The following is a 27,462-nucleotide window of genomic DNA, read 5'->3' on the forward strand; positions in this document are numbered from 1 at the left end:
TTGAAATAATGTAATAAAAATATGAACAGAATGCTGGCAAGCAAAAGCATTACACGGTCAATTGCTACAAATGATCAAGGGGAAAATGGATAAAGAAAAAGATAAAACCTGGCAAGGGCTTATAACCAAAACATTTTAAAAAAAATCTTTATATCGCAGCATTTTACACCATCAAACAACATTGAGGTCTTTAGGAACGACTTGATAGATAGATAAAAATGCCAAATCCAGTCTAAACATCTGGCTGATTATGTGACCAACTATTATTATTATCATTATGGTTCATCGCACAGTCAGCCGAAGGCTTAGAATTGTAATCCTTTCCAAGGATCTGGGATAGGGAGACATTGCTTAATGATGTTAAATATATTGTTGCAAGTTGTAAGCTCTTCTTACTAAAGCTGCCATTTGCAATTGACTAATGGTGTCAAAGCCAGTGGTGTTCAAGTGGGGCTTCAGATGTTCTGGGTTTGTACCCATGGCACCTATTACTATTGGTACTACCTTTTCTTTCTTTGCCACAGTCATTCTACTTCTATTTGCAGGTCTTTGTCTTTTGTGGTTTTCTTTTTTCTTTCTTTTCTTTTTTATTCTGCTGTCTCCTGTCTACTGCCACTTTCAGACTTTCTTTTGTCTCTCTTCCCCAAAATTTATTATTATTATTATTATGTAGAAGGGAGAGTGAAATAATCCACTAAAATAAGAATAATAAATAGTAATGAAAGAAGAAGAAGAAGAAGAAGAAGAAGAAGAAGAAGAAGAAGAAGAAGAAGAAGAAGAAGAAGAAGAAGAAGAAGAAGAAGAAGAAGAAGAAGCAAGGACAACAATACAAAGCTGATCATTTTTTTCATGTAGGCTTCAGGGAATTTGCAATTTCAACCTGATCAGGTGCAGGAAGTTGCTATGTCAACCTTCTCAGAAGAAATATATCCAAATAGGTATGCGTGTGAGTTCAATCACGTTGAAATGTTGAGTCAGATATTCATTCGATTGAATTTTCTACTGAAGTAAACATTTCCATTTATTTTTTGGATTTTTTTGCATTTTATAGCAAAGCTTGAAATGTAAATATGGGGGCAAAAACTATGGAAGTATTTCAGTACTCTAATCCTAATAAGCACAAAGGGCTCGTAAAATAGAAAAGTATAAAGGGGTGCGAAGATAGCCTTGGAGAAGGAATTAAGATTTGCAACATTTTCAGAAGCCGTTTCCCATTGCCCTTTTCATAGTTGAGAGATACTAACTGGTCCAGAATCATCCAGCTGACTTCATGCTTAAGGCATATTCCTCCAATATTTAGTCTGGTGTCTTTAACCTCTAAACCAAATTGGTTCTCATATAGTATACAGTATGCTTAAAGTATATACTTAATAACTGGCTGATTTTGGGAAAATATACGAAGCTGCACAGATTAGGAAGGAAATGAAAGTAATATCTTCTAGCTTCCTTAGTTCTGTGCTAGCTTGGCCCAATTAAACACTGCATTGGGAGAAGTTGTCCTAAAGAAAACCATGTTTTGACAAATGTCCATTCCAATTTCTTTGAAGGATTGTCAGGAACACTTTACCTAGGTATCCTAATTAATTATAGATTTTTTTCTGTAGTTTTTGACAAGTATAGAAATCTTTTTTGGCCTGGTAATTGCTTACTGGCCATAGAACTGTCTGGTTGTTATTCAAGAAAAGTGGACGAGTTTGGACCACAACTTTGGTTCTGTGTAATGTTATCTGTTCAATAACAACAGTTTATCAGGTTGTGTATAAATCAAGTTAAATAGTAGAGAACACAGCATAGAGAACAGTATAACAAGCAAGATGAAAAAAGTAGTAATAATAATATTATATTGTGCTATCATGTCCGCTATCCAGACCGTCTTCCATATCAACAGTCATTAAGTTTGGAGTGTCATGTGACAGATTCTTGTCTGTTGGAATTCTGTGGTCCCAGAGCACTTTAGTTTCTTCATTTTCTATCATTTTGTGTATTTTGTGGTGCTACCCGTTCTTGCTTGTAGGCAAATGGTATTCCTTTCAAATATTACAATATACCTTTGCTGCTATTTTGTTTGTAGTCAGTCTGTACGATCTTCTTGGCAGCAGCCAATTAGGTAACTTAAGTGGTCTACAGGATTTCAACAGCTATTTTATGTACATATTCTGGAATAAATCAGTGGCAAACTTCTGTGTTTCTGCTGGGGAACTACTGTAGATGGACATATATGTACGTGTCAGAGGAGATGCAGACCAGAAGCATACAAGAAGAGTACTAGCTTGATCTTTGATGTAAGGTTACATAAAACAGAATCTTGCAAGTCTGAAAGTACTCCTCCCCCCGCCTTGCCTGTGCTGTCCAAGAAAGTAGGGAGGGTTCCTTTGGCGATATTTGCCATGTCCCCATTCTTCTGTGGACATAGTTGCCACTTATATGATGGCTCTTTCTGCTGCCTCCCAAGGTCATTCCCACGCACTATTACCTCATGTGAATACTCTGAGTCAAGTTTGACTTGAGGGGAATCTTTAATCTTTATGTGTTGATTTGTATTGTATTTGTGGAAAATATTTTCTTAAAACTTATTAACCAATAAGCTGATACTGTACCTTACCAGCAGGCTGTAATTAAGTTTTTGCAGAAATTTTGCCTTCAGCTTTTCTCAGAAATCCAATCATGTGCAATTAAGAGAGAGAGAGAGAGAGAGATATTCAACAAGGTTTGAGGGTTTTTCTTTTTAAGTGAAAGGAAATTAAAAGGAAACATGGAAAGATACACTCTGCACATTTCAATGTGTGCCATATGATTATCTTGCCTTTCAGTACTTTACTCTAATTGTAGTACTTTTTTCTTTCTAAAAATAACTGGTTCTCATCCCTTCCTCACCATGCTCTTTTTCCCTTCTTTTCATTGCCAAAGTAAATGTGATTTCCTAGACAGATTTAGATTGAAGTCTTATGCTTATTTTTTGTATTTATAAATGTAATATAGATGAATTTTAGTCTGAATTTTACAATGTTCATCTGAAAGTACCTATATACCTATCTTTCTACGTGCATGCTTTTTATTTTACTTAAAATTCAATGAGTAGTGGAAAACCAATTCACAGATATCCTCTATTATGGCTGAATTGAATAATAATAATAATAATAATAATAATAATAATAATAATAATAATAATAATAATAATAATAATAATAAATTTAATTTGTATACCGCCCTTCTCCCGAAGGACTCAGGGTGGTGAACAGGGCAATACATAATAAAAAACAGGATACAAAAATTAAAAAGTAATTAAACAGCAATGCCCGTAAATAAATTAGTACACATTAAAAAGTTGAAACCGATTTATAAAACCCAACCCCATCCCATCAGGCCAGGCCAGCTTGTTCAAAAAGGAAGGTTTTGAGATCGCGCCGGAAGGAGTGAAGGTCGGGGGCCGTCCGGAGCTCAACCGGCAAGCGGTTCCATAGGTCTGGCGCGCCCACAGAGAACGCTCTCCCCCTGGGGGCCACCAATCGACATTCTTTGATCGGAGGCACCCTGGGAGGCCCTCTCTGTGGGAGCGCACTGGACGGAGGGTAGGTAATTAGTATGTTTTTTTTTCTAGCAGATTATCAACTAGATTTGGAGATAAGCCTGTATAAAAGTTACTTTGGAAGTTAGTAAACTTCAGATTTCCACCAGCATGTACTAGAAAAAACTTGTCATAAATTTTATTTATTTGCCGTTTTCATACTGCCACATTCCACAGTTTGGGGGTAGGAAGAGATAAAAAAGCAAGCAATTTCTGTAGGTAATCTCTTCTTTGCCTGATGTTTTCTGCCAAGTGAAAAGTCTGGAGAGGAAGAGATTTCAAGAGAGCAAGCTGTTTGAAATCAATGGCTTGGCAGCAGAAAACAGTCAAAGAAGAGATTGCCTACTGAAATTGCTTGCATTTCATACCACCTCCACAGATTGAAGAGGAAGAGATTTCAGGAGAGTATTATAAATTGTTTGCATAACACGCCTGCAGTTCCCAGCCTCAGGCTGCCAACACAATCACATTAATTTCAATGTATACAAGACAGTAAGAGAGTCTTGCTGAAAAATGAGAAGAATAGCCACACATTTTAATTGAGAAGTTATTTCTCTCCTTTGGTCCTAGCATAGAATTTCACACTTGTCATCCAGACCTTTGATGCAACTTTCAATGAAAATGTATGAAAATTGCATGCTTACTTCCTCTACAGAGAATGTTCTGTGAGCAGAGTTTTATTCAGAACAATACTGGATTCATTCAGACCAACATCCCAATGAATATTATAATAACAATTTTAAAAACTAGATCTTATTTTAAATAATTTAGTAGGAAAGCTAGGTTATAGTTCTAATTCTAATGACACTGTATAATTTAAAACTCAGCAGGGGTGAAGTAGTCACATTTTAAAACAAAGAGAAAAGATCCATAAATTACTTTATACAGTTATTGGCCTTAAATCTGATTTTTAATGATATTTAAGTATTCTGTCTTTGATCTAATTTTATTTTCTTCTTTTCCACTAAAAACTGCAATGCTAGAAGACAGTTTAGCATTGTTACTAATTTCAACAGTTCGTTTACGATGAATTTGCAGCTGATCAAACATTTACTAAACACTGATTTGTCTACATTCCGTAATATCACACAGGCTATTTTTAAACTTTCCTCTCAATATGTTATATTTAATTTAAATGTATCCATTTAGTTGGGCACAAGGCTAATAGGCAAGAAGCAGGTAAGTCTATCCTGGCAAGCACCTTCATTGCTTGGGTATGGGAAATTAATCTTTGATTGAAACTGTGCATGGGTGCTAAATTGCAGTGCTAATTGTTTCCTTAATGGAAATAGTGGGAGTTTTTTCTATGTTATGTGAGGTTTGGGCAACTTATTAGTGAGAGTGGATCTAGGACATTATATGTCCTCTCTTTTAAAGGCATTGGAAAGACAGTTGCTCTATGTAATCTGTTTTTGAGGAGAAAATTGGCATTTTCTAATGATTGACGTTTTTATAGTAATTATTATGTTTGTTTGCCCTGTAAGCCATAGCACCACAACCGAATGGATAACATCATCACAGGATGGTGTATGGTGAAATTTTATCTTCTGCAAGGATCCTTCTTGCATATCTGGATGATGCAGTGGAGCTTCACATGATGTTAATAGGGTCAGCTTTTGCTTCCAAGCAAATGGAACAGAGATTTCGTGTAATATTTTCTTTGGAGCAGAAGAGCAGTTTCCTTTTGGTGAAAACCTTTGATCCTGCCTTGCAATTTCCCCTTCTCTCCTGAAATAAAGAAATGCCCCCACTGTAAGTCAGTCTATTTTAAGGAACATTTTTGCCTGATCCTTGCACAGTAGCCCCCTTCTGTTATTGTTTATTGATCTTTTGTGTTATTGCGAAAAGCAAGTATGATGAAGGAAGAATCAGGAAAGATGTGGATGCTGACTAGTTGCTGTTGACCAGCTGGTTGGAAAATTGATCATCTGTCAGCCTACAAGGAACATTATACCAAGAAAGTAAGGCCAAATAAGTCAGGACTGCTTTTATTATAAGAGCTGTTATAACAGGCTCCTGCAAGTCTGAATGTGCTTCTCCCTCCCTTGCTTTATCTTTATATGAACTGGGGTCTTTATCAGCCCACCAGGTAAATTACTAGACAGGAAACAAGCCTAGATGTTGCAATTGTACTTTATTATTCAGCTACAGTAACAGAATCTTGCAAGTCTGAAAGTACAGACTTCCCACTATCACTTTTAACTGCTTGATCCGTTGGAGCGGGTCCTCCCAAAGTTTCTTTCTTTGACTATTAAGCCACGGGGGGGGGGGGAATGTTTCATCTCAATGTGATTGCTTCCTGGGCAGCATTTCTCCCCCTCGTTCCCCATTGTTTCCCATCCATTCCATTACATCCTGTCTCAGATGTTGACTCAAATTAGTTTCTTGGCACAGACTCTTATTTGACCGCTTCTTGATAGCAGTTCTACCTCCTGTCCTTCATGGCCATTCCCTCCGCCTTCTACATCAGCTCAAGAGGGGAAACTCTGGGAGACATGCTGAGCATTGCACAATGGTATGAAAACACTGCTTACAGCAGAAGTGCATGTGTCCGAAGCTGGTGGCTGTGCTCTAATTACTGTGCATTTTGAACTCGATGGAAGTTCTTTGCTTATCCCTAAAGTTGTTTTGGTATTTTTTATAAGCCTCAAATGATTTTTTTCTCCCCCAATTGGCAGAACTTACATGGAGCTCTGCTTCTATTTATTCAGAAAATCTTCAGGTAAAAGAACACAAATATTGTTCTATTTTCCCCCCCCAGAAATCGCTAGTGAAGAAGCAGTTGGCATTCCTTGTTTCTCCCCAATTGTGTGAATGTGCTTATCAAACTCTTTCAGAAATGGCCCCTTTGGGAGTCATATCCCAGCCTGTCCTGGGAACAGCTACAAGTCGCAATCTTCTGGGGAAGTGCTTTGATGGAAGAAATTCAAGCACTGCTCTGTGGGTCTCTCTTTACTTCTACAGAACATTAAAACCGTTGTGCCTACTGATTACATCTTAAAAACAGTTGACGCATAAAAGTCTAAAAGTCATTGGGGGCTCTTAAATATGACTTATGGCTCAGATCTTGGTGATAGCATGACTGTAAATTTAGTTTTACATTACATTAGAAATCCTTAACAAGCATTTTTTTTAAATAAAGTGATTTTCTAATTACCCTAATTAGTAAAATTGAAAATGGACATCTTTGGTCAGAAGGAGAAATGAATATTTTTTAAGTAAACTGCAAAAGAGCATTAGTCATTAAATTATATTTTTGTCTTTGCTTTTGCAATCTGTCTCTATTAAAAGTTAATTTATTTTTTGAAGCTTTAACTTGGAATATTGCATTAAGAAAAATGCATCTGCTGAATCCTGCATGTTTTCCTTTAGTTTGTCATTCTTTAAAAGCATGATGTATGTTGCTGTGCAAGTGATTCAGTTGTTTTTACTGAATATTGCACAGAATTATTAGCTGAAAGGAGGAAGAAACATTTGCTTAGAATTTTTTCTTTTTCTTTTAATACTCATTTTCCAGTAATGTAGATATGATTAAAGTTTTAACTTAATTGTAGCAGCTTTTTCTTCATGCGACAGTTGATAGGCCATAGTATTTTTTTACAGTCCTTCACTTTATGACAATAATTGAGCCCTCAACTTCAGACGTAAGTCAGGATGATTGTTAAGTGGGTGACCACATAACTGTGTCCAATTTAATGACCTTTTTTGTGGCAGTCATCAAGCAAACAAAGCAGTCACAAAGTGAATACTGCAGTTGTTAAGTGAACCCACTGTTTGCTGTGGGGTGGTTTTTTTGCTGAAAATCAGAAGTAAATGCTGGTTTCTGAGAAAAATCTCATAAATCACAGTCATATGATTGCTGGACACTGAAAATGGCCGTAAACCTGGGCTGATTGCCATGCACCCAAAATGCAATCATATGATTCAGGGGTGGGGGCAGTTACGGAATTCCAAATTTGAATCGTAAGAGTCCATTGTAACTTTGAATGGTCGCTAAACAACTGCATAAATGAAGGACCACTTGTACCTTACAGTTGCTGACAGTATGAAAAATTCTTAAAAATAATCGTTGAAACACCAACACTGTTGTATGCTTAGAGTATGCCTAGATATTTTGGAATTGTGTCATTTTTCCCCCTTGCAGACTATAGTTAAAGAGAAAAGCTGATATTCTTAAGGCTTGTTATTTAAAGGTCTTTTCTAGGCAATCACTCATTTAAAATGGCAGATAGGTATTTTTCACAAGTGACAGTGATACCTGCCTTCTCCTTTCTCTATTCAGCTCACCCAAAGAAATAACAGTAAAAACAAGAGCATAATAAAGCCAAGAGCAAAAGTTTAAATAACATGGTTGAGCATTTTTTAAGTATTACCAAATCAGGTTTAAATTAGTATTACAGTAACTATGAATATAATGTACAATATGGAGCAAAAAAAGAAATCCATATTATTGAATATATTTTAAAAATTCAGTCTGTTTTATTTATTTATTTGGATTTTAAAATCTCTTGTTGCTCTATCAAAAAAGGAGTAATTTAGATGTTGACAAAAAAGACATAATGATCAGACCTGGGCAGGTTGTGGGCAGATTTCTCTTTTCAAAGTTATATTTCAGCTATTCTGATACATTCATGCCTTGATAAATTCAAAATGCTGGCAGTGTAATCAAGAACAGCATGTGAATTTTGGACAAGCAGTGATGAATGCAAGTCCCTATTCTCCATCTTGTAAATTTCAACCCAACAGAACCAAATAGTACATGATTTTATACTATAATCCCAAAGTTGTCAGGCAGAAGTATTTTTCCCCTACAAATTTGTTTCAGATTTTGAGGGAAGGTCACCTCAGGTTTGCTGTTAAGAATAGAAGTATTTGAAAAAGAATGAGCAAGAGATGTACTTATCTAGCAACATCTCTGCTGAAAAGTGTGAATGTGTTTCACAATTATCCCTGCTTTGAGACTCTGCTTGATTGAGGAATTCAACCCTTTTCATAATCCTTAAGTAGGACTTTTGTCTTCTTTCCAGTTCCATATTTACCTCATGTTATTTCTGTTCTGGATTGTCCCTCCCATGCACTATCCTCTAACCCATCGGTCCCCAACTTTTGAGGCTTGCCAGCCTAGCTGAGTGGGGAGGGGGAAGAGGAGAAGGGAACAGGTTTGTGGAGCTCCACTTACACATTCCTTCAGGTTTCTCCATGTCAAAAGCTTTTGCAAAGGGATGAAAGGCCTGAAGCCGAGCGAGATCACTCCTCTGAAGCCTTTCATCCCTTTGCAAAAGCTTTCGGTGGGACTTTGGGGACGTGGTCTTATGCTCTTTGAGACTCAACAAGGCTGCCCTATGCCCCAAAAGCGAATTGGGTGTTCTGCGCAGGCAGCCTTGGTGAGTCAGCAAAGCTGAATAGGGCGCGCTCGTCCTACTCAGCCTCTGCTTTCACCACTTCACTTTTGGAGCATCAGGAGCAGGCAGCTTGGGGGTCCGACTGGGAGGGGAGAGAGAAACTGGGCCGCATGAATGGTGGGTCAGCATGCATGTGCATGCATGCAAGAGAGAAGAGAAGCCTTTGGGGTGCCATTGTGTGAGTGGAGGTTCCACGCACCAGCCTGCCTCTCATGCGGCCTGATTCCAAATAGGCCACAGCCCGATAGTGGGCTGTGGGCCGGGGGTTAGGGACCCTGTTGTAATTCACCTCCAAGCCTTTCCCCTTTGCAAAATGATCTTATTTTACAGGCAATTGATTTTAATTATTAGTTACTTCTTCACTTAATATTAGACATATATTTTTGTCCTGGCATGTCTCTCTTGTTTTTTGAAGTGTACAAAGTATTTCAGGAGTTCATTTCAGATAGAGTTGGCAATCATAGTTTAACAAGACAGGAAATTGTGCTTTTCTTTCTGTTCATCCTTTTTCAGGTCATCTCACAATATCTTTTGAGTATCTGACTGCTCTTACTAAACTTTCTTTTGAAATTTCTAGTCAATGGGAATAAGTTTCTGTTATGTGAAACACATATGATAGCAAAGGAAACTGGTTTCAGTTTTTGAAACAATCTCTCTTTGATTTATAAAAGTGGGACATTCAAATTCACTAGTCCAGCTAGGAAGAAACTTTATTCTGATGGATGTGTGATTTAAAGTTATTGACACTGTGCATAATCTCTTCCATGAGGTAGAAAAATGAAGCACATATAAATGACACTCGGGGTGACAGGCAGTTGTAGGCAGAAGGCAGCTGGCAGTAAGAATGGATCTTATTTAAGGGTTAATTAGCCCGATAGAATAGACTAACTGCAGACAGACCTTTCCACATCTCAGGATTATACAATGGCAGTAATAATGGATAGAAATATAGGCAGTGGGCTGTATTTAAAAGAAGGAAACCGTTGGCAGCTGGGCTGAGAAAGGTTGCTGACAGATGGGCAATATCATTCCATATTTTTTCTATTTAAATTTAGAGCTATTCTAAAATGCAGATTACATCTGCAATACCTCAGTTTTGTATTTGGTTTCTGTAACATAAATCAATTCCAAGTAGGACTTAGTTGTGTATATGTTTGCTTGAGTGTGTGTGTACACCATATGATACAGTTTAGCCAGATGGTCTAGTGGTTAAGGCACCAGGCTAGAATGGAGGAGTTCTAGTCCTGCCTTAGCCATGAAAGCTAGTTGGGTGACTTTGGGCCAGTCACTCTCTCTTGGCCCAAGCCACCTCATGAGGTTGTTCTGGGGAAAATAGGAGGAGAAAGATGTGATGAATATGTTTGCTTCCTGGAGTTCTTTGTAAAAATAATAAAGATGGGATACAAAATAAAATAAAATAGGAAATAGTTTCACAGCAAAATTCGTTACATTTTTTATTATAAACTCTGCTTCGGGGTTGAGGTTGGATATCTAAAATATTTGGTCTCTTCTCAGAGACTTCAGTAACTCAGGAGGGGATTGGAATATCTGCATGTGTATATACTAGAAACAATTTTCACCTTTCTCCATTTTAAATGAAACAGGATTTTCCTCTCAGACTGAACATAATGGAAGGATGAAGAGCGAAATTTAAAAAACTGAACATGTTGAGTAAGTCTCAGGACAAAATTGAAAAGATTATGGGCTTCCAAAGTAAAGTGATGACTGCAAAGGCTTGGATAGCTGGCAGGATAACAGTCTAAATGAAATAGAGAAATGTTTAATGATTCTGTATTTGTGGTAGAATAAAGTGAGAAATTTTCAACTTTTTCCCACTGTCCTACTGTTCAACTTTTCTATATATTCATCATGTTTCTATATATTCATCATGCCACACAATATGTGGCTCAGTCAATAACTTTATTGTTTTTTAAGAAACCTGGAGGAAAAATCTTTTTAGACTATTATTCAAGTGTTTCACAATCTTTCTGCTTATAGGATGTGTGAAGAATCTCAGATTAAAGATAGAGTCTCAATCTGGACATACAAAATTAGTTGGGACAAACTCACTGTGACTGGATTCACAATTCACACTAAGCCACAATGTGTTTGTTTCGATTTAGATTGGCTTGTATGAATCCAAACATTGTTAACATGTTTGTAGTTTAAGCACGAGTTGTAACAACATACTTTTTCTGAATGCTACTTGGATGGGAAGAATACAGAATATGATATTCTAAGGACTTCTTGAAATGTTTTTCAGACTTAACTATTGAAAGACTCATTTCGCTTTGGTTTGGTTTTATACTGTTAGAGCACTAAAACTCAGTGCATTTTCTCTGGGGAGCCTTATTATTTATTGCTATGAAGTTCAGATATCTGGAATGCCTATGCTATGCATCAGTTTCAATGTACCATGAAATATTTATTGCAGATATTAACAGAAAATATAATAGAAATAATTTCTCTTTAAGCATAAATCTTCTTTTGCCTGGACTGTCAAAATATCTTACTTTAAGAGCCTTCCCATAGGATTTCTCCTCCCTCCCCCAATCAATGTAAAGTGGAATTTCCAACTAGGTCTACATAAAATATTTTGTCATATTTCAAGGACCTTAATTTCAAGGGTTTCCAAGGACTTTTATCTCAGCATCAGTGTGAAAATACATATTTACTTTTAGGTCACTTTTTAATAGTTAAATTTTTTTTAACAATATTAAATAGATTGTTAACTCTTTTAAACAATCCATTTATCTAATGTCTATCAAACTGATTAAAGACTGTTGTTACAGATCAGGATGTAGAAGTAAATAGACATGAAAAGTTACAAATAAATATATTTGTGTTGTAACTGTTTTTTTTTATTCCGGGCTTTATCTTACTTTCAAACCACTATGGCCCAAGATTGCTTTTACTTGCCATTCATTGAAACTATATTCTAGATAGAACAATTGATGATGTGTTAAAAATCATATATATTTATGGTGATATACTGTCCATGTCTAAATTAAATCTCATTAGGTTCTGTGGTATTTATCCCTATGTACTATAACTGTATGGAATTGCAGCCTAGCTTTCTATTACTATAATACCTGAACATAGATATTTATACTGTATATCAAAATCTACCTGCTTTCTGTCTTATAACTCAATTATTGAAAGAGTTTTCCATGTAACAGTAAACAAGGAGCAAGGAAAGATTTTGACAGTAAATGTTATATGTGTATGTAATAGGACATAAAATTGTATACTTGTCATTTTGCAAATTGCTAGGAAATTACCACAGAATTTTCTTGATGCTTTTGTGTTAACCATCCAATGTATTATGATTTGCAAGAGCTGAATTTTTGGATACTGCAGCTTGGTGATAACGTGGATTTTTAAATTATTTTTAACCATAGTAATTAAAAATGAACTATAATTTTTAATTATAATTAGACATGTCTTGTAGCAATCCCTACACAAGCATAAATGTTCACAAAATAAATGCATTTGGAACTGGAACTGGATTAAATCAAGATCTTTTTCCCTAAAGGATTTTTTAAAAAAAAATCATTAGAGTTTATTGTAATATAAAACACAAATGGAAATATATAATTGGAAATAAAGATCAGAGGGAAGATGGGAAAGAATTGTAAGGTAAAAAGCAAAGAAAAATAGCAGTGACTTTCAACTCTTTTTGGTGTAAGAGAATACAAAATACAGTTACAGCCTCAACTTTTTGCTTTACATTTCTGATAGATATAAGCCATTTCTATAACAACCAACATCAGACCTAAAATCAAATGCTCATTTTTTCCTGTTTCAAGCATAAAATCCAGAAAATAGATAAGTTATCTTTAATTGAAACAGGTTTGTTATCTCTGCCAATTCCATCATTTAAGATTTTCTTTTCTGAAGATTTTAAAAGACTTGTGTCATCTCATCCTGATCACTGTTGGTAGACTCCTAGTGTGCTTTTGTTGTCTTGCTGTCAAAGTCTTGCAGAAAAGATGAGCCAGAGGCCATTTTCTCTGCTAGGCTTGGCGCTCATGGCTCAGCTAAAGAAGAATCTTTATTGCAGAGAAGAATGAACGAATGAATAAAGCCATGCAAAACTGTTAATTACCCATTGCTATTAAGAGTATGCAAATAATTTTAGTACCCCAGTCGTTTAAAGTTGTTATTTAGCACTTCCCATAATTTAATGGGGTCTTTACTCAGCATGTCATGGCCCTGAAACCAAGAGGTAATAGTATGTTTATACAAGCCTGAGAAACACTAGTTCCTGCTTCCCAAATCTTGGTAAATTACTAAGAAATACATAAAAGTGGTTTATCGTTGTGTAAGGACACCCAAACTCTTCAGAACATTTAAATTGACTTAAATATTGCCACATGTTCTAAAATATATTTGAAAAACTCCCAAAGTATTCCTATTAAGATGAAAATCAATGAGATTACCAACAGTAATTTGTTGAAATGACATAAAGATCATTCAGTGATATTGTTTTCATAATACAGGTAGTCCTGAAGTTATGTCCATTTGTTCAGCAATCCTGCTGAAGGAAGGCATTTAGGGCTGGTCCTCTGAGTTGGATTAGACTTTCTGAAAAAGCGATTTTTGGTAATCAAAGAAAAAGTTTGGAAAGCATTGCCTTAATATTTGGTGCTTGAATAGGAGGCGGTGGCTCAGTGGGTTAGGACGCTGAGCTTGTGGATCAGAAGATCGGCAGTCTGGCAGGTCGAATCCCGAGTGCCGCGTAACAGAGTGAGCGCCTGTTACTCATCCCAGCTTTTGCCAACCTAGCAGTTCGAAAGCACGTAAAAAATGCAAGTAGAAAAATAGGGACCACTACCGTGGGAAGGTAACAGCATTCCGTGCGCCTTTGGCGTGTAGTCATGCCGGCCACATGACCATGGAGACGTCCTCAGACAAGCACTGGCTCTTCAGCTTTGAAACTGAGATGAGCACCGGCCCCTAGAGTTGGAAATGACTAGCATGTGTGTGCGGGGGAACCTTTACCTTTTACCTTTAGGTGGCAGTTATGAGTCTGTCGTTTGAGAACTGAAGATTGGTTTTATGAAATCAGGAATATGAGTATATTGAACAAGTGAAAGGAGTTGTCCAATGAAATAGATATCTTTTTAGTCTTATAGCTGACTAACTAATTTACCTCAGCATTAGGATAGGCCACCTGCTTTTTCAGGGGGGCAGCAACAAATGATGTCTTCCTCAGCAGATCCCTAGAGCAGTGACCCCCAACCTTATGGGCAATAGGAACTGGTTCTGTGGAGAGAGGTTTTTCCGCCAACTGGAAGGATTGTGGTTTTATATGTGCTTGCATCCTGCGGATGGGGCTTCGCTTGTTTGCGCGGCCCAGTTTCTGGCATGCTGCAGACAGACCAGGGTTTAGGGACCGATGCCCTAGAGTATTAGAAAGGGAATTTCTATCTGGAATGCTGGATGTGTATCAAAAATAAGGCTTTTTTTCTCCTGCTAATACAAGCAAGATCATCTAATCTCCCTGCTGTGCTTCATTCCCTCCTATACAAATTCTTTTGTGCCAGCTAGATGGCGTATGCTCTGGCAGGTCGGCCTTGCTCACTATGAAAGGCTGCACCTTTTGGTTATGTGTTTTTTTAACAGATTGAATAGTGGAATGTTGAAATCCTGGCCATTTCTTTGTTTTTTATTTATTTATTTTTATAACTGGCTGCAATTTCCAGTTTCCTCTCCCAGCCCAAGTGAAAAAAAGGTAAAAGTGTGTTGTGACTCAGGGCCAGCCTGTGGGTTCGGCAGCCGGCTCAGATGTATCGGATGACTCAGATGAGGGGGAGGAGGGAGACGAACTGGCTGATGATGGCTTGGAGGCTTGGCAGAGCTCCCAGCCGGGGCCCTCTTCTCAGCTGCGTGAGCCCGATAGTGCGGAGGATGATGACCCACAGCTGGCCCTGTTCAAGGACGCCCGACGCAGGAGGCAGTCGAGCAGGACCAAGCAGAGAAAGGCTGCGGGTCTCCTCGGGAGGAGGCAGAGGGAGGCCACGCCCTGAACTCTAAATAAAAGGAGTGTTTGGGGAAGGGCTGGTTGCTGAAAGCAACCCTTCCGCTTGAGGATTCAAGTTCCAGTGTTTTTGTTTCTTGTTCTGTTAATTGAGTAATAAATCTTGGCAGACGCTTTGCAGCCTCAGACGCTCTCCAGTCTCTACTGTTTGAACAGGGGTTTGCCTTATTACAAGGCCGGTAGTTGGCTGGTTCAGAACAAAGTGTTTTATTCCTTTCCGTCCTCAAAAAGAGGTGCACACAGAAAGGAAAGCAGATAACCAGCATGGATGGGAGAGGAAAAGAAGGAGGGGAAACTGCCAATTGGGGCCCTTGTTAACCATGTCTTAGACAGAGCACTCACCATCACTTTGGCCAAAGTGGAGGAAAGTGCGGAATTCCAGGAATGGATTTCTTAAACCAGCTTCAGTTCTAGCTGATTTACACACCGATGACAAACAGCTAAAATTTGGAATGTGGAAGAGCTCTTAGTTTATTGGTGGAAAAGCAATTTACTAGGCTGAATTTAGATCTCTCTAGTGTACTATTAAATTTACGTGATATGCAGTGCTCCCTGTGGGACAAAAACAAAGTGACCATAGCTATCGCACAATCTCCCCTATTTTATGGAGCATATAGCCCTTGGAAATGAAGCAAGTCTGCTTCTTACTGCAGTAAACGCGAAAGTCAAAACATGTTTTCACTCAGATCTTTTAGTGATACCTGTCTTTTTTGATTGTCTCATTTTTCTTATCACCTCATCTGTGACCGTGTACAGTTTTCAAAAAATAAAATAAAACTGGTACCCTTCTGACATGTCTACATTTGATTGCTCATGTTTGATAACTGCCTGGAACCATAGATCTGTCTTCACAAGAAAGAAGAGTGTTATTGCTCTGATGTTACAACCATCAATTGTAGTTCTGGACTAAAGATGCTGACCTCAACAGGGTTATCCTTGAGCACAATAATTCCAGCTAGGATGGAATTTATTAACCCTGCCATAGATTAAACAGAAACTGGGCTTCATAACATACCTCATGCATTATTTATTATCACCTAATAATAAATAATGCATGGGGGAGGAATGTGGCCGCTAGGAGTCAACAATGACTTGTGATAGCACATAATCACAATCAATACAGGAATAGCTAGGTCACATCCAACAATGATCACTGTTATTAAATAATAATCACCTTATACAGTTCCTATTTATCTGTTCACTGTCTACCCAATCAATTATTTTAAATATACATATTTCTAAGGATTATATTCCATGTTGTGGCAAGGGGGTGTGATAATGTGTCGAAGCCTATATGATAATAAATGAGATAGTCTTTTAAAATGCTACCTGAGGTGTTCTGTTTTTGCTGTCATAGAGTCACACAACTACCCCTTCAAGAATGACTTCAGTTCCCTCATTTACAAAGGTGCTCTGAATTATTTCTTGGCATTTATATACAGTATTGGATAATCTTGGCCTGCTCAGTCTTCCTGCCTAGGAAACAAGATTAACATATTGCAAAGATCAGTGTGCCAGAGTGGTGAAAAGCCACTGTGATAAAGATAAAGGAACACACAGAGCTGGGAATACTTAGACAACCAAAGTGCAGTCCTATTGACAGCTGTGTTATGCTTAAGGAAGTGTTCTTGTGCAAAGCCTTACCCTGTGGTTAGCACATAGGGCAGCCATAGCTTTCTGAATCATCAGACACAGATTTGCCTAGTTGTTCTGTTGCTGTAATGCAGAAAATGATTTGCAAACAAGTGTTTATCTAGAGGAAAGGTCTGGGTTTCTGTATTCTAACATAATTTATTTTTGTTGGGACTACCGTATTTTGTTTTTCTAGAGTTGCTCCTATGCTACGTAGCATTAATTTTTAAATCATGATGGCACAGTTTGATGCCAACTGAAATATAACAGGGCCAGTGGAGAGGCTGTAGAAAAGGCCACTGGGTTTTTTTCCTTAAAAGTTAATGTAAGAAACAGGGCAGCTGATGGAGCTGACACAAATATTTCAGATGATTAATTACCTATCTCTTTGCTAGGATGTGATAAATTTCTTTGGGCGGAAGGCAGATAATGAATTCCTTTCCCACTCAGAGCATGTCAGTATGATCCAGTAAGGCTTGCAGCAATCTGTATGACTTCAGTCTATCAGGACAATTACTCAGTAGAATAACATGTAACTCATACAGTAGTAGCAAGTTGTACTTGTACATGAGAGGATTCCTCAAAAATAACAACAATGTGTAAATAAGTTAACAGTAGGATTTTCAATTTGCATGCCAGATAAAACTCCAGGATCCCCAGGTTGCATGCTCATTAACTTCTAGCTCTAGAGGGATACTATTTTGGGATGACACATTTGTCCACTTGTGGCAGAATGTATTGAGGAGTTGCGGGGGTGGGGGAACCTCTTTCCTAGAGGGCAAAGGGATAGTGGAGCTTGGAAGGCAGGAAGAGAACCAAGTTGGACTTTTCCTAGCAATTCTCAGACTACGTCTACAATTATTGCAGATAATTCCTTTGTTCTGACAAGATTCTTTTTGAAGGTTAGCAACAATAAAGGAACTACTCAGAAGTAACTTCACGTGTTGTTTTTGGGCTTGACGTCAGCTGAGTGATGCCCTGTTGGTCCTATCAGCCTTTCCAGGTAAACCAGTCAGGAAACAGGATTAGATGAACTAATTCTACTTTGTTGTAAAGCTACATTAATAGAACCTTGCAAGTTTGAAGGCACAAACCTCCTGCTGCCACATTTCACTTCTTAATCTATGAATGGGGGCCCTTCCTAAATTTCTTTATCTAACTGTTAAACCACTGGGGGGCTCCTGCCTCTCTTCTCTGATTGTTTCCTAGGCAACATCTCTTCCTATCCCCTCCCCTTCCTTCCTCAATGCATTCCATTACAGGCAGCTTAGCTTGCAGAAGGAATGCAGACATGGCAAACATCTCAGAAAGGACACTCAGGCAATAAAGAAGACCAAGGAGGATACCTTCCACCCAGCAAGATTCTGCTAATGTAAACTATAGTAATTCTAAAGTAGAATTAGTTCAGTTGGGTGTACTTCCTTTCTGGTCTACCTTGCAAGACTAACACATACATATCCTCCCTCCCAATTTTAAGTCTTTTCCAAGTCCCTCCAAAGAAAGAGAGGTAGACCTCTACAAGTGGGAAGACTTTTTCTGTGGTGGGACCCCATTTATGGAATCCCCTCTCCAGAAGGCCTCAGCTGGTGCCTACGTTAGCATTAGTTTTGTACGTTCCCATTTCCCAGGCTCCTGAGTTGGTGTTTAATATATTGTTTTAGATTATGAATGACTACCCTACTGCTGCCTGTTTCTATGGTACTTTCATTTTGTATTTCAATCAATCAATTAACTAAACTTTAATACAGGTCACAGACCTACCTTTTATTTGATTGTAATATTTATGCTTTTATTCAGATTATATTTTTAATGTGTCGTACTGTAAAACAGATAAGGTGTTTAGTTATTGGATGGTTAAAAATATTTAATAAATAAATGTGGAACATAATGCTTCTTATTTTGTTCTTCCTCTTAGCAACAGCAACAGCGTTCGTGTCATTCTGACTTGTTAATTGTTAAGACAGCTTTTCTCGGAGAAAGTCTCAGATTTAGCTATTTGAATGAGCTCTGTTCAAAAGATACACATCTATGCTGAAAAATAAGTTGAGCACTATGTGTTGATTGCTGTGATATGACACCAAGTCTGATTTTGAGCAAGGGGGAACAGCAGCACCTACTTGATGTTGGATGATCAGCAAAAACAGCAAAATAGAATCAGAGCTGGAAAGGATTTGAGTACAAGGCATTCAAAGGTTGTACAAACTGGGAACTTGATAAAGTATTCCTGAAGTCATTTCTGTCCTGCTGGCAAGAAAATCTCATGGCTTTATACATGTAGTCATGAGTTGGTTTGCGAGAGAGTTTATCTTTCCTTGCCTGACATTAAAGGAGTTTTAATGAAAAACTCGGGACACGGTGGCTCAGTGGGTTAGGACGCTGAGCTTGTCGATCAGAAGGTCGGCAGTTTGGCGGGTCGAATCCCGAGTGCCGCGTAACAGAGTGAGCGCCTGTTACTCGTCCCAGCTTCTGCCAACCTAGCAGTTCGAAAACATGTAAAAATGCAAGTAGAAAAATAGGGACCACTACGGTGGGAAGGTAACAGCGTTCCATGCGCCTTTGGCGTCTAGCCATGTCAGCCACATGACCACGGAGACGCCCTTGGACAAGCGCTGGCTCTTTGGCTTTGAAACGGAGATGAGCACCAGCCCCTAGAGTCGGAAACGACTAGCACGCATGTGCGGGGGAACCTTTACCTTTACCTTTAATGAAAAACTCAAGTTTTTATTCTTTTTTAAAAATTACATATTTGTTTTTTATTTTTCAAAATACAAAAAGGGTTTTATTCTTAGTCTTTTTTTCTTATAGTTTCTTATAGTTTTAGGAGTCAGTGTTTAAATATGAAACATAATATTTCTGTCAATTACAGTACTGTTTACACCTAGGGCTAAATGTTTGGTGGGCAAGAAGTTACAAGGCTTTGGGAGGGGAGGGATGCCCTCAATGGGGTAAGGATATTGAGAGGCTGGATTGCATCTCAAAATAGATAGGGCTGTGATTTCCTGAGTTTTTTTCCAAATGTATTGGGGGGAGAATTTTTATTTCCTCATCTCTTCCCCTCCTTATGCCATATACTGCTGCTAAGCTTGTAAGCCGCCTTGAGTCTTTGGAGAAGGGCAGGATATAAATGGAATTAAAATAAATAAATAAATAATAAAATACCAAGGATGTCCAACCACGGTAACTTTAAGACTTGTGGACTTCAACTATCAGAATTCCCAAGCCAGCTTTCACTGTAACTTTCATGGTCCCTGTGTTCTGAACCAGCCCTCTTCTCGCACCCCTAATCAAAAGAAGAGTCTGGAAAGCGTCCAAGACCAAAAGGCTTCTGCCAAGTTTTAATTACACTGTTACAAGAATACAAGAGCTTGACTTCTCAAACGGAAAAGTTGCTTTCAGCAACCAGCCCCTCCCCAAACACTCCTTTTATAGAGAGCTCAGGGCGTGGTCTCCCTGTGCCTCCTCCCGAGGAGTCCCATAGCCTTCCTTTGTTTGTCCCTGCTCGTCTGCCTCCTGCGTCGGGCGTCCTTGAACAGGGCCAGCTGTGGGTCATCATCCTCCGCACTCTCGGGCTCACACAGCTGAGAAGAGGTTCCCGGCTGAGGACTCTGCAAAGTCTCCAAATCATCATCAGCCGGTTCGTTTCCCTCCTCCCCCACATCTGAGTCCTCCGATACATCGGACCCGGCTGTCGGACCCACAGGCTGGCCCTGAGTCACAACACTCTGTCTCCAAATGTAATAAATCTGTAAGCTACAGCTCTCAATTTGTATCATTACCACAGCAATAAATAGAATAGAGCTGGAAGGGACCTTGCAGGTCTTCTAGTCCAGCCCCCTGCTCAAGCAGGAGAACCTATTCCATCCTAGACAAGTGGCTGTCTAGGCTCTTCTTAAAAATCTCCAGTGATGGAGCGCCCACGATTTCTGGAGGCAAGCTGTTCCACTGGTTAATTGTCCTCACTATCAGGAAGTTTCTCCTTAATTCTAGGTTGCTTCTCTCTTTGTTCAGTTTGCAACCATTGTTTCTTGTCCTGCCCTCTGGTGCTTTGGAGAATAATATGACCCCCTTGTCTTTGGGGTAGCCCCTCAAATACTGGAATACTGCTATCATGTCGCCCCTGTTTCTTCTTTTCTTTAGACTAGCACTAGCCAAACCCAAGTCCTGCAGCCTTTCTTCATATGTTTTAGTCTCCAGACCTTTGATCATCTTAGTTGCTCTTCTCTGATTTTTTTTCCCCAAACTCTGGTGACCAAAAGAAGTTGATTAAATTCATCTGGTTTTGTTCGTCTCCTCGTGTTTGCCAAACCATTATGAGATATTAGTATTTTTTTACAGGGTAAAAATATCTGTTTGGAAGACCTGATTATTTTAATGTGTTTAGATGCCAGTTTGTGTTTCCTATTATTTAATACTTGTTTGAACAACCTGCACTGACAATGGAGTCAGACCAGATTTTCTACAATACCACTGAATATTTTTATGCTGTCCGGGTTCCCTCCTTCTCTTTCAAAACTGTCATTTCAAATGGCAGGATGCAAGATTGCATGTTGTTTTTGTTTTTACCTGTTGGCTTCCTCTACTTAGTTTCTAAGCCAATGTTTAATGTGCTAGAGAGTTTCAGGGGCCGCCAAGTTATTTGCAACATGAACATTAGCATTAAACTGCTTTGAAATGGCATGGGAAGCAACTGACATTAATTGAGAAGTGCCTTCAAATGACTTCTGAAACTTGTTCGTTTGCCTGGAGACTTTAAGGTGGTTGGGTAAAGAGAGTCAAGATGCATTGAAAATGTCAGATAATTGTAATCAGAGTACAGCTGTTGCTTATGTAAATTTCAGAAACATCTGCCTTTGTTATATTAATATATCTGGATCTTCTAAGTTTTACTAATCAGTGGAAAGAATGTGATATTGTACTTCAAAATGCTGTATTTTGCCCATTTTTCTATGGCCTTAATTTAAACTTGCTTTGCTCATACTGGCCTTTAAATCAGAGAGACCTTTTGAAGACAGCTCTGTCAGAAAAGAGAAGAATAGATAGAATCTAACAATGGTTTTTTTTTGAGAGTTAACCAATGAACACTCTATCCTTTAGTGTAGCAATGATTGACTGTATTATTACATGCTCATGTACATTCTTTTCATTCTGAACTCTTTCTCTTTGCTGCTTTCTGTTTATAATTTTACTCTATTAGAAAATACCTCTTGTGCATAAGCTGCAAATACTAGCTCTCTATGCTACCAGTAATATTCTATTAAGATCGCTGCGTGAAATGTTAGCATGGTTTACTTGATTTTTGACTTTTTTGCCCACTGTAGATTGCATTCTATGGACACTTACAATAATGTAGCAAAAAGCAATAAGCAATCATTTCAAGTTATTCCTGGGATATATGAACAAGTCCCAAATTGTGGTGTTCACTCAGACTCACTTTATATATAGTGGAAAATCTGATAACATGATTTTATTTATATACCATTGCATTTCTACAATATTTTGTAGGTTTTTAACCTCTAATTAAATATTTCATTTCAGATCCTTCCCTCCCTCCCCCCATGTGATGAACTGCAATTCTCCTAATTTTCTATCAATTTTCCAACACATGCGGATGGAACCATATTAGGGAAAGATGGTTTACATTAATATTAAACTCTATATGCTCATCATCTTTGTATCTTTCCTTTATTTCTTTGTTTTAACAACCTAAAGTTTTGTAAACTTTTTTTTTATTTTTCCTCTAGACAAAGGTGAAAATGGGGAACCATATCAAAGGAGGAAAGGTGCTGAACATAATCAGCCAGAACTTCCTGCAGTGTCCCCCACTCTCAAAGACAACCCTCCTGTTCCAGCAAGCAGCAGTTGGAGGAGGATCCTGCTGTTGATTTTAGCAATAACAATACACAACATTCCTGGTAAGCCCTGTTTTGCTCTTTTGATGTCTATAATTCTCAGACCTGAAAATACCATAGGTAGGGTTTTCATTATGGTCTTAAGGAGCATCAAAGTAATACTCTAGGTGCTTTTCAGATTTGATAAGGTTAATGGAGGGACTGCAAATAGGTGCAGTGCAGTGAGTGATGTTGGCATTATAATTATGTCTCTGTAATGCAGGAATGATGAATGGCCTTCTAACTTTGAACTGAATGTAATTCTTAATGACAAAAAAACAAAAAGAAAAAAAGATGTTTATGTAGTGGCCAGTAGTTGAGCTCAATTTAAGGATACTTTATCTACAGGATATATGATGATGATGATGATGATGATGATGATGATGATGATGATGATGACGATGATGTTGATGATGATTTTGTTGTTGTTGTAAGGGACCTTGGAGGTCATCTAGTCCAACCCTATAGGAAACCCTATACCATTTCAGACAAATGGCTGTCCAGTCTCTTCTTAAAAACTTCCAGTGTTGGAGCATTCACAGCTTCTGGAGGCAGGTTCTTCCACTGGTTAATTGTTCTCACTGTCAGGAAATTTCTCCTTAGTTCTAGGTTGCTTCTCTCCTTGATTATTGTCCATCCGTTGCTTCTTTTCCTTCCTTTGGGCGCTTTGGAGAATAGCTTGACTCTCTCTTCTTTGTGGCAGCCCCTGAGATATTGGAACACTGCTATCATGTCGCCCCTCGTCCTTCTCTTCATTAAACTAGACATACCCAATTCCAGCAAACTTTCCTTATATGTTTTAGCCTCCAGCCCCCTAATCATCTTTGTTGCTCTTCTCTGTACTCTTTCTAGAGTCTCAACATCTTTTTTACATTGTGGTGACCAAAACTGGATGCAGTATTCGAAGTGTGGCCTTACCAAGGCATTGTAAAGTGGTATTAACACTTCAGGTGATCTTGATTCTATCCCTCTGTTAATGCAGCCTAGCACTGTGTTGGCTTTTTTGGTAGCTGCAGCACACTGCTGGCTCATATTTAAGTGATTGTCCACCAGGACTCTTAAGATCAATGTTATTCAGTGTTACTCACTATTCAATATTAAAAGTATGGAACCCCATTGCTGCAAAAGATATCAGGCTCTTTGGCAGCTGCCTCAAACTTGTTCTTCTTTACAAGTACAATTCTCATAGTTTACCTTATCAATATTTATTGAAATAAATGGTATGAAGTTAGAAAAATTACAGCAATTGAACTATGTTCCTCCTAGAACCAATATATCACCTATACCTTTTGATATTCATTTGATATTCTTTTTAACAGCCTTTAACCTGGCAAGGAAATGGGTCTCTTCACTGATAACAGAGAATTTTTAAAGCTTTTTGTTTATATGATGGTCTCCTAAATCTTTGAACTAGCAGTAATAGGAGACATACTTTGCCATTACCTTCTTCCCATTTGCCTTTTTCAACTTCCCTGTCAAGCATAGAACTCTGAGATTTCTCCTATTAAAATACTAACTGGGGTCACCTACATGCTCCCATTCTGTGGTGCCATGTATCATTCTCTTGAAATGTATTGTAATTTAAATAAATCAATTTGCTATTGATTCTGATAGCAGCAAAGAGATTGATGTTCATTGTAGCCTGAACCAAGTCTTCTTCAGCCAAATTCAGATAAATAGCGATAGCACTTAGACTTATGTACTGCTTCACAGTGCTTTACAGCCCTCTCTAAGCAGTATACAGAGTCAGCCTATGGTCCCCAACAATCTGGGTCATTTTTTAAATAATATTTTACTAGTTTTCCAATATTTACAATAATATCTTTAAAAAGCAACGTGGTGTCCGAGTTACAATAGTTCCATTTCAAATAAATACATATTATTACAAATCTCCACATTATTATAACCAATACTTCCTCTCTCTCTTTTCTTCGATATATACTATCTCTTATCTAAATTAACATATTTCTTATTGCTATCCATCAATCATTTAATAGTTTATTTTATTTTATTTTATTTTAATATATATCCATCAATCTTTTAGTATATTTCATATTTTAACATTCCATCTTTAAAATATCAAACACCTTATCTATTTTTCTAGCTTTAATTTTACATTGATATTAAAATTAAAACGTTTTAAGATTTCTCAATTTCATATTACTAAAAAAACCTCTTTTTCCTTTATACAATTCTCTTCAATACCTAGTAATGTAGTCTTGTTCTCATTTATCTCATTTCCATATCTATATCAATTATACAATATTTAAAATAGTAGTCATTAAGATACAAATCACAAAGAGGAGGAAAAAAGAGAAAAGAAAAAAAGAAAGAAAAAAGAAAAAGAAAAGAGGAGGACAATACAATATTCTTGTTTCTCATTTATAGTTTCCACATATTAAAAATTAACCAAAATTTGTTCCATTTTAACATTCAATACATCCTTCATGTCTCTGCATCCAAATATATTAGTTACCTTCTATCATTCTTAGCATATATACATCTTAACCCATATCATTTAGAAAAACTCAATATTTCAGTGTTAATATTCACACATTTGTATTTTGTTTTTATTTTTATTATTTTTTATTAGTTAATCAATATTTTTATCTACTCATCAAAACATTCTCGTAATACCAGTACCATCCTGTCTATTTTAATATTATCTATTTGGCCTCTTAGGGACGCGGTGGCTCAGTGGGTTAGGATGCTGAGCTTGTCGATCAGAAGGTCGGCAGTTTGTTACTCGTCCCAGCTTCTGCCAACCTAGCAGTTCGAAAGCACGTAAAAATGCAAGTAGAAAAATAGGGGCCACTACGGTGGGAAGGTAACAGCGTTCCGTGTGCCTTTGGCGTCTAGTCACGCTGGCCACATGACCACGGAGACGTCCTCAGACAAGTGCTGGCTCTTTGGCTTTGAAACGGAGATGAGCACTGGCCCCTAGAGTTGGAAACGACTAGCACGCATGTGCGGGAGAACCTTTACCTTTACCTTATTTGGCCTCTTAAAAATGTTCATATTTCTTCAATCTTATACTTGCTTTCTTCCTTTGCCATGTCATTTTACGCTTCTTTGCCTCAGGGTCATCAAATCATTCTTGTATTACTATATCATATTGAAGTGGACCCCCAGTCTCCACCTTTGAAGAATTAAAGAATCTGCCAACAGCACCAAATCTTATTATTTTCACCTCTTGGTACAATTGTCCTGGTCAAAATAAACTTCCTTCCATGTTTTCTCCATCACCATCTTCAAACACCTGTATTTGTTGACTATTTAATTCTTCTGCCGGTGTATTTAATTGTTCAATTTCTTCTGTTAAGTTCTGTCCCAGTAAAATATTAGTTGTAGTCACAGTTTGAATTTGAGTTTGTTTCATCGAGATACTTTCTAATTCTTTTCCAAAAGCTCTTATTTCATCGCCAGCTGTAGAAAGGAGCTGATAAGTTTGGTAAGATATTTCCCACAGAGCATGAATTTGTTTTTGAAACTCTTCCATTATAAGCTTTCACATCTGATGTTCAAGGTTACTCTTTATCTTGTTTTCTTAAATATTTTCTTGGTTTTTTTTAAAGAGAAAGTCAGAATTGCTATTTCAAATTTCGCCACTGAGTGTCCCCCAAGTACTTTAAGAGTTCTTTTCTTTTGTTATTTCTTTCTTAAATGTTCTTTTGTTTCCAAAAAACACCCCTGAGTTTGTTCACCGCCTTCCGAAGGAAGGGTTAAATTCCCCCTCCCTCTCCACAGGGGGGGGAAAGTACTTAGTAGCTTAATTATGTGAAAAGAAGATGATTAAGGTAAAGAGAGGAATCTTACCCTCATCTCTTCCACGCTGCTTTAACGTTGCCTGATGGTAGATTTGACTTCGGCTGTCTGCAGCCTAGGAGCTGGCCATATTCCTATGGTCAGTCTTTCATCCGCCGGTACAAAGGGAATGCAGGCACTAACGAGGGGGTTGCTGCCCCCCCCTGCATTTCTGCAAAAGCCCCTTCTGTCTGGACACCCCTCCAGGGCAACTCTTTGGTTCTTTTAGGACCCCCCAGCGATGCGAATCTGGACGTGGAAGACGGGAGCTGTCCTCCAGGCATCCATTTATGGCTGTCGGCAAACCGGAAGTCCTGGGTCCTCATTTTACTAATCTCGGAAAGCTGAGTCAACCTTGAGCCAATTGGGATCAAATTGGCAAACTGCAGGCAGCCCACAGGCAGCAGAAGTAGCCTGCAATACTGCATTCTAACTACTGTGCCACCATAGCTCAGTGTTAGAGTAGATAAAACTATTGTAAAGAATTTTAAATAAATAGATTGCTGAATGATTTGAACACCACATTCCCATTCATTTAAATGTTTTAGAGGACTTGGCTAATATTCAGTCATTCAAAAATGCACGCTAGGCAAAATGGCTTTAGATAGACACTATCCTTAAAACTGTCTATTTCTTTTGGTCTTATATCTAAACCAAACTGCACTCGATAGGAGGTTGCCTTTGAAGACTATCTAGAAGGTACAGATGTTTCAATTTGTGGTATCACGAGTAATAATGAGCACTTCTTGTACACATGTGCCACCTTTGCTATGTCAGTCTAGTAAGTTTCTGGGTGCAATTCAAGGTGCTGGTTGAAATCTTTAAATGCTTCATGGCATAGAACCTGGTTATTTGAGGGACTACCTCCCTCCATTGTTTTTGCCTGTCCAGTACATTTGGGCAGAGTGGGTGCACTCCCTTCTGTTAAATGTTGTCAACTTGTGTGGCCTAAGAACATGCCTATTCTGACTTGGTCCCACCCTCTGAAATAGCCCTCTGCAACTGGGATACTGATAATATCCACTTTTTTGAGATTTCAAACATCCCTTAAAACCTGCCTTTGGCTCTATGCCTGGGGTTAATGTGTTGACGGGCAAGCTGTTGATTTTTATAGCATCTGTTTTAGTT

At 38.0% G+C, this 27,462-nt stretch overlaps 1 protein-coding gene across 4 annotated transcripts in view; it reads left to right on the plus strand.

Annotated features, from left to right (window-relative positions):
• Positions 1 to 27,462, plus strand: part of SLC39A11 (solute carrier family 39 member 11) — a 333,223-nt gene that overhangs the window by 179,041 nt on the left and 126,720 nt on the right. For all 4 annotated transcript variants that reach the window (XM_083351397.1, XM_083351400.1, XM_083351398.1 and 1 more), the window contains exon 6: positions 22,384 to 22,554. In XM_083351397.1, the coding sequence (XP_083207523.1) occupies positions 22,384 to 22,554 (171 nt within the window). The remainder of the gene's footprint in view (positions 1 to 22,383; positions 22,555 to 27,462) is intronic.

The sequence above is a fragment of the Vipera ursinii genome, assembly GCF_947247035.1.
Source record: "Vipera ursinii genome assembly, chromosome: 2".
In the NCBI taxonomy this organism is placed as follows: Eukaryota; Metazoa; Chordata; class Lepidosauria; order Squamata; family Viperidae; genus Vipera; species Vipera ursinii.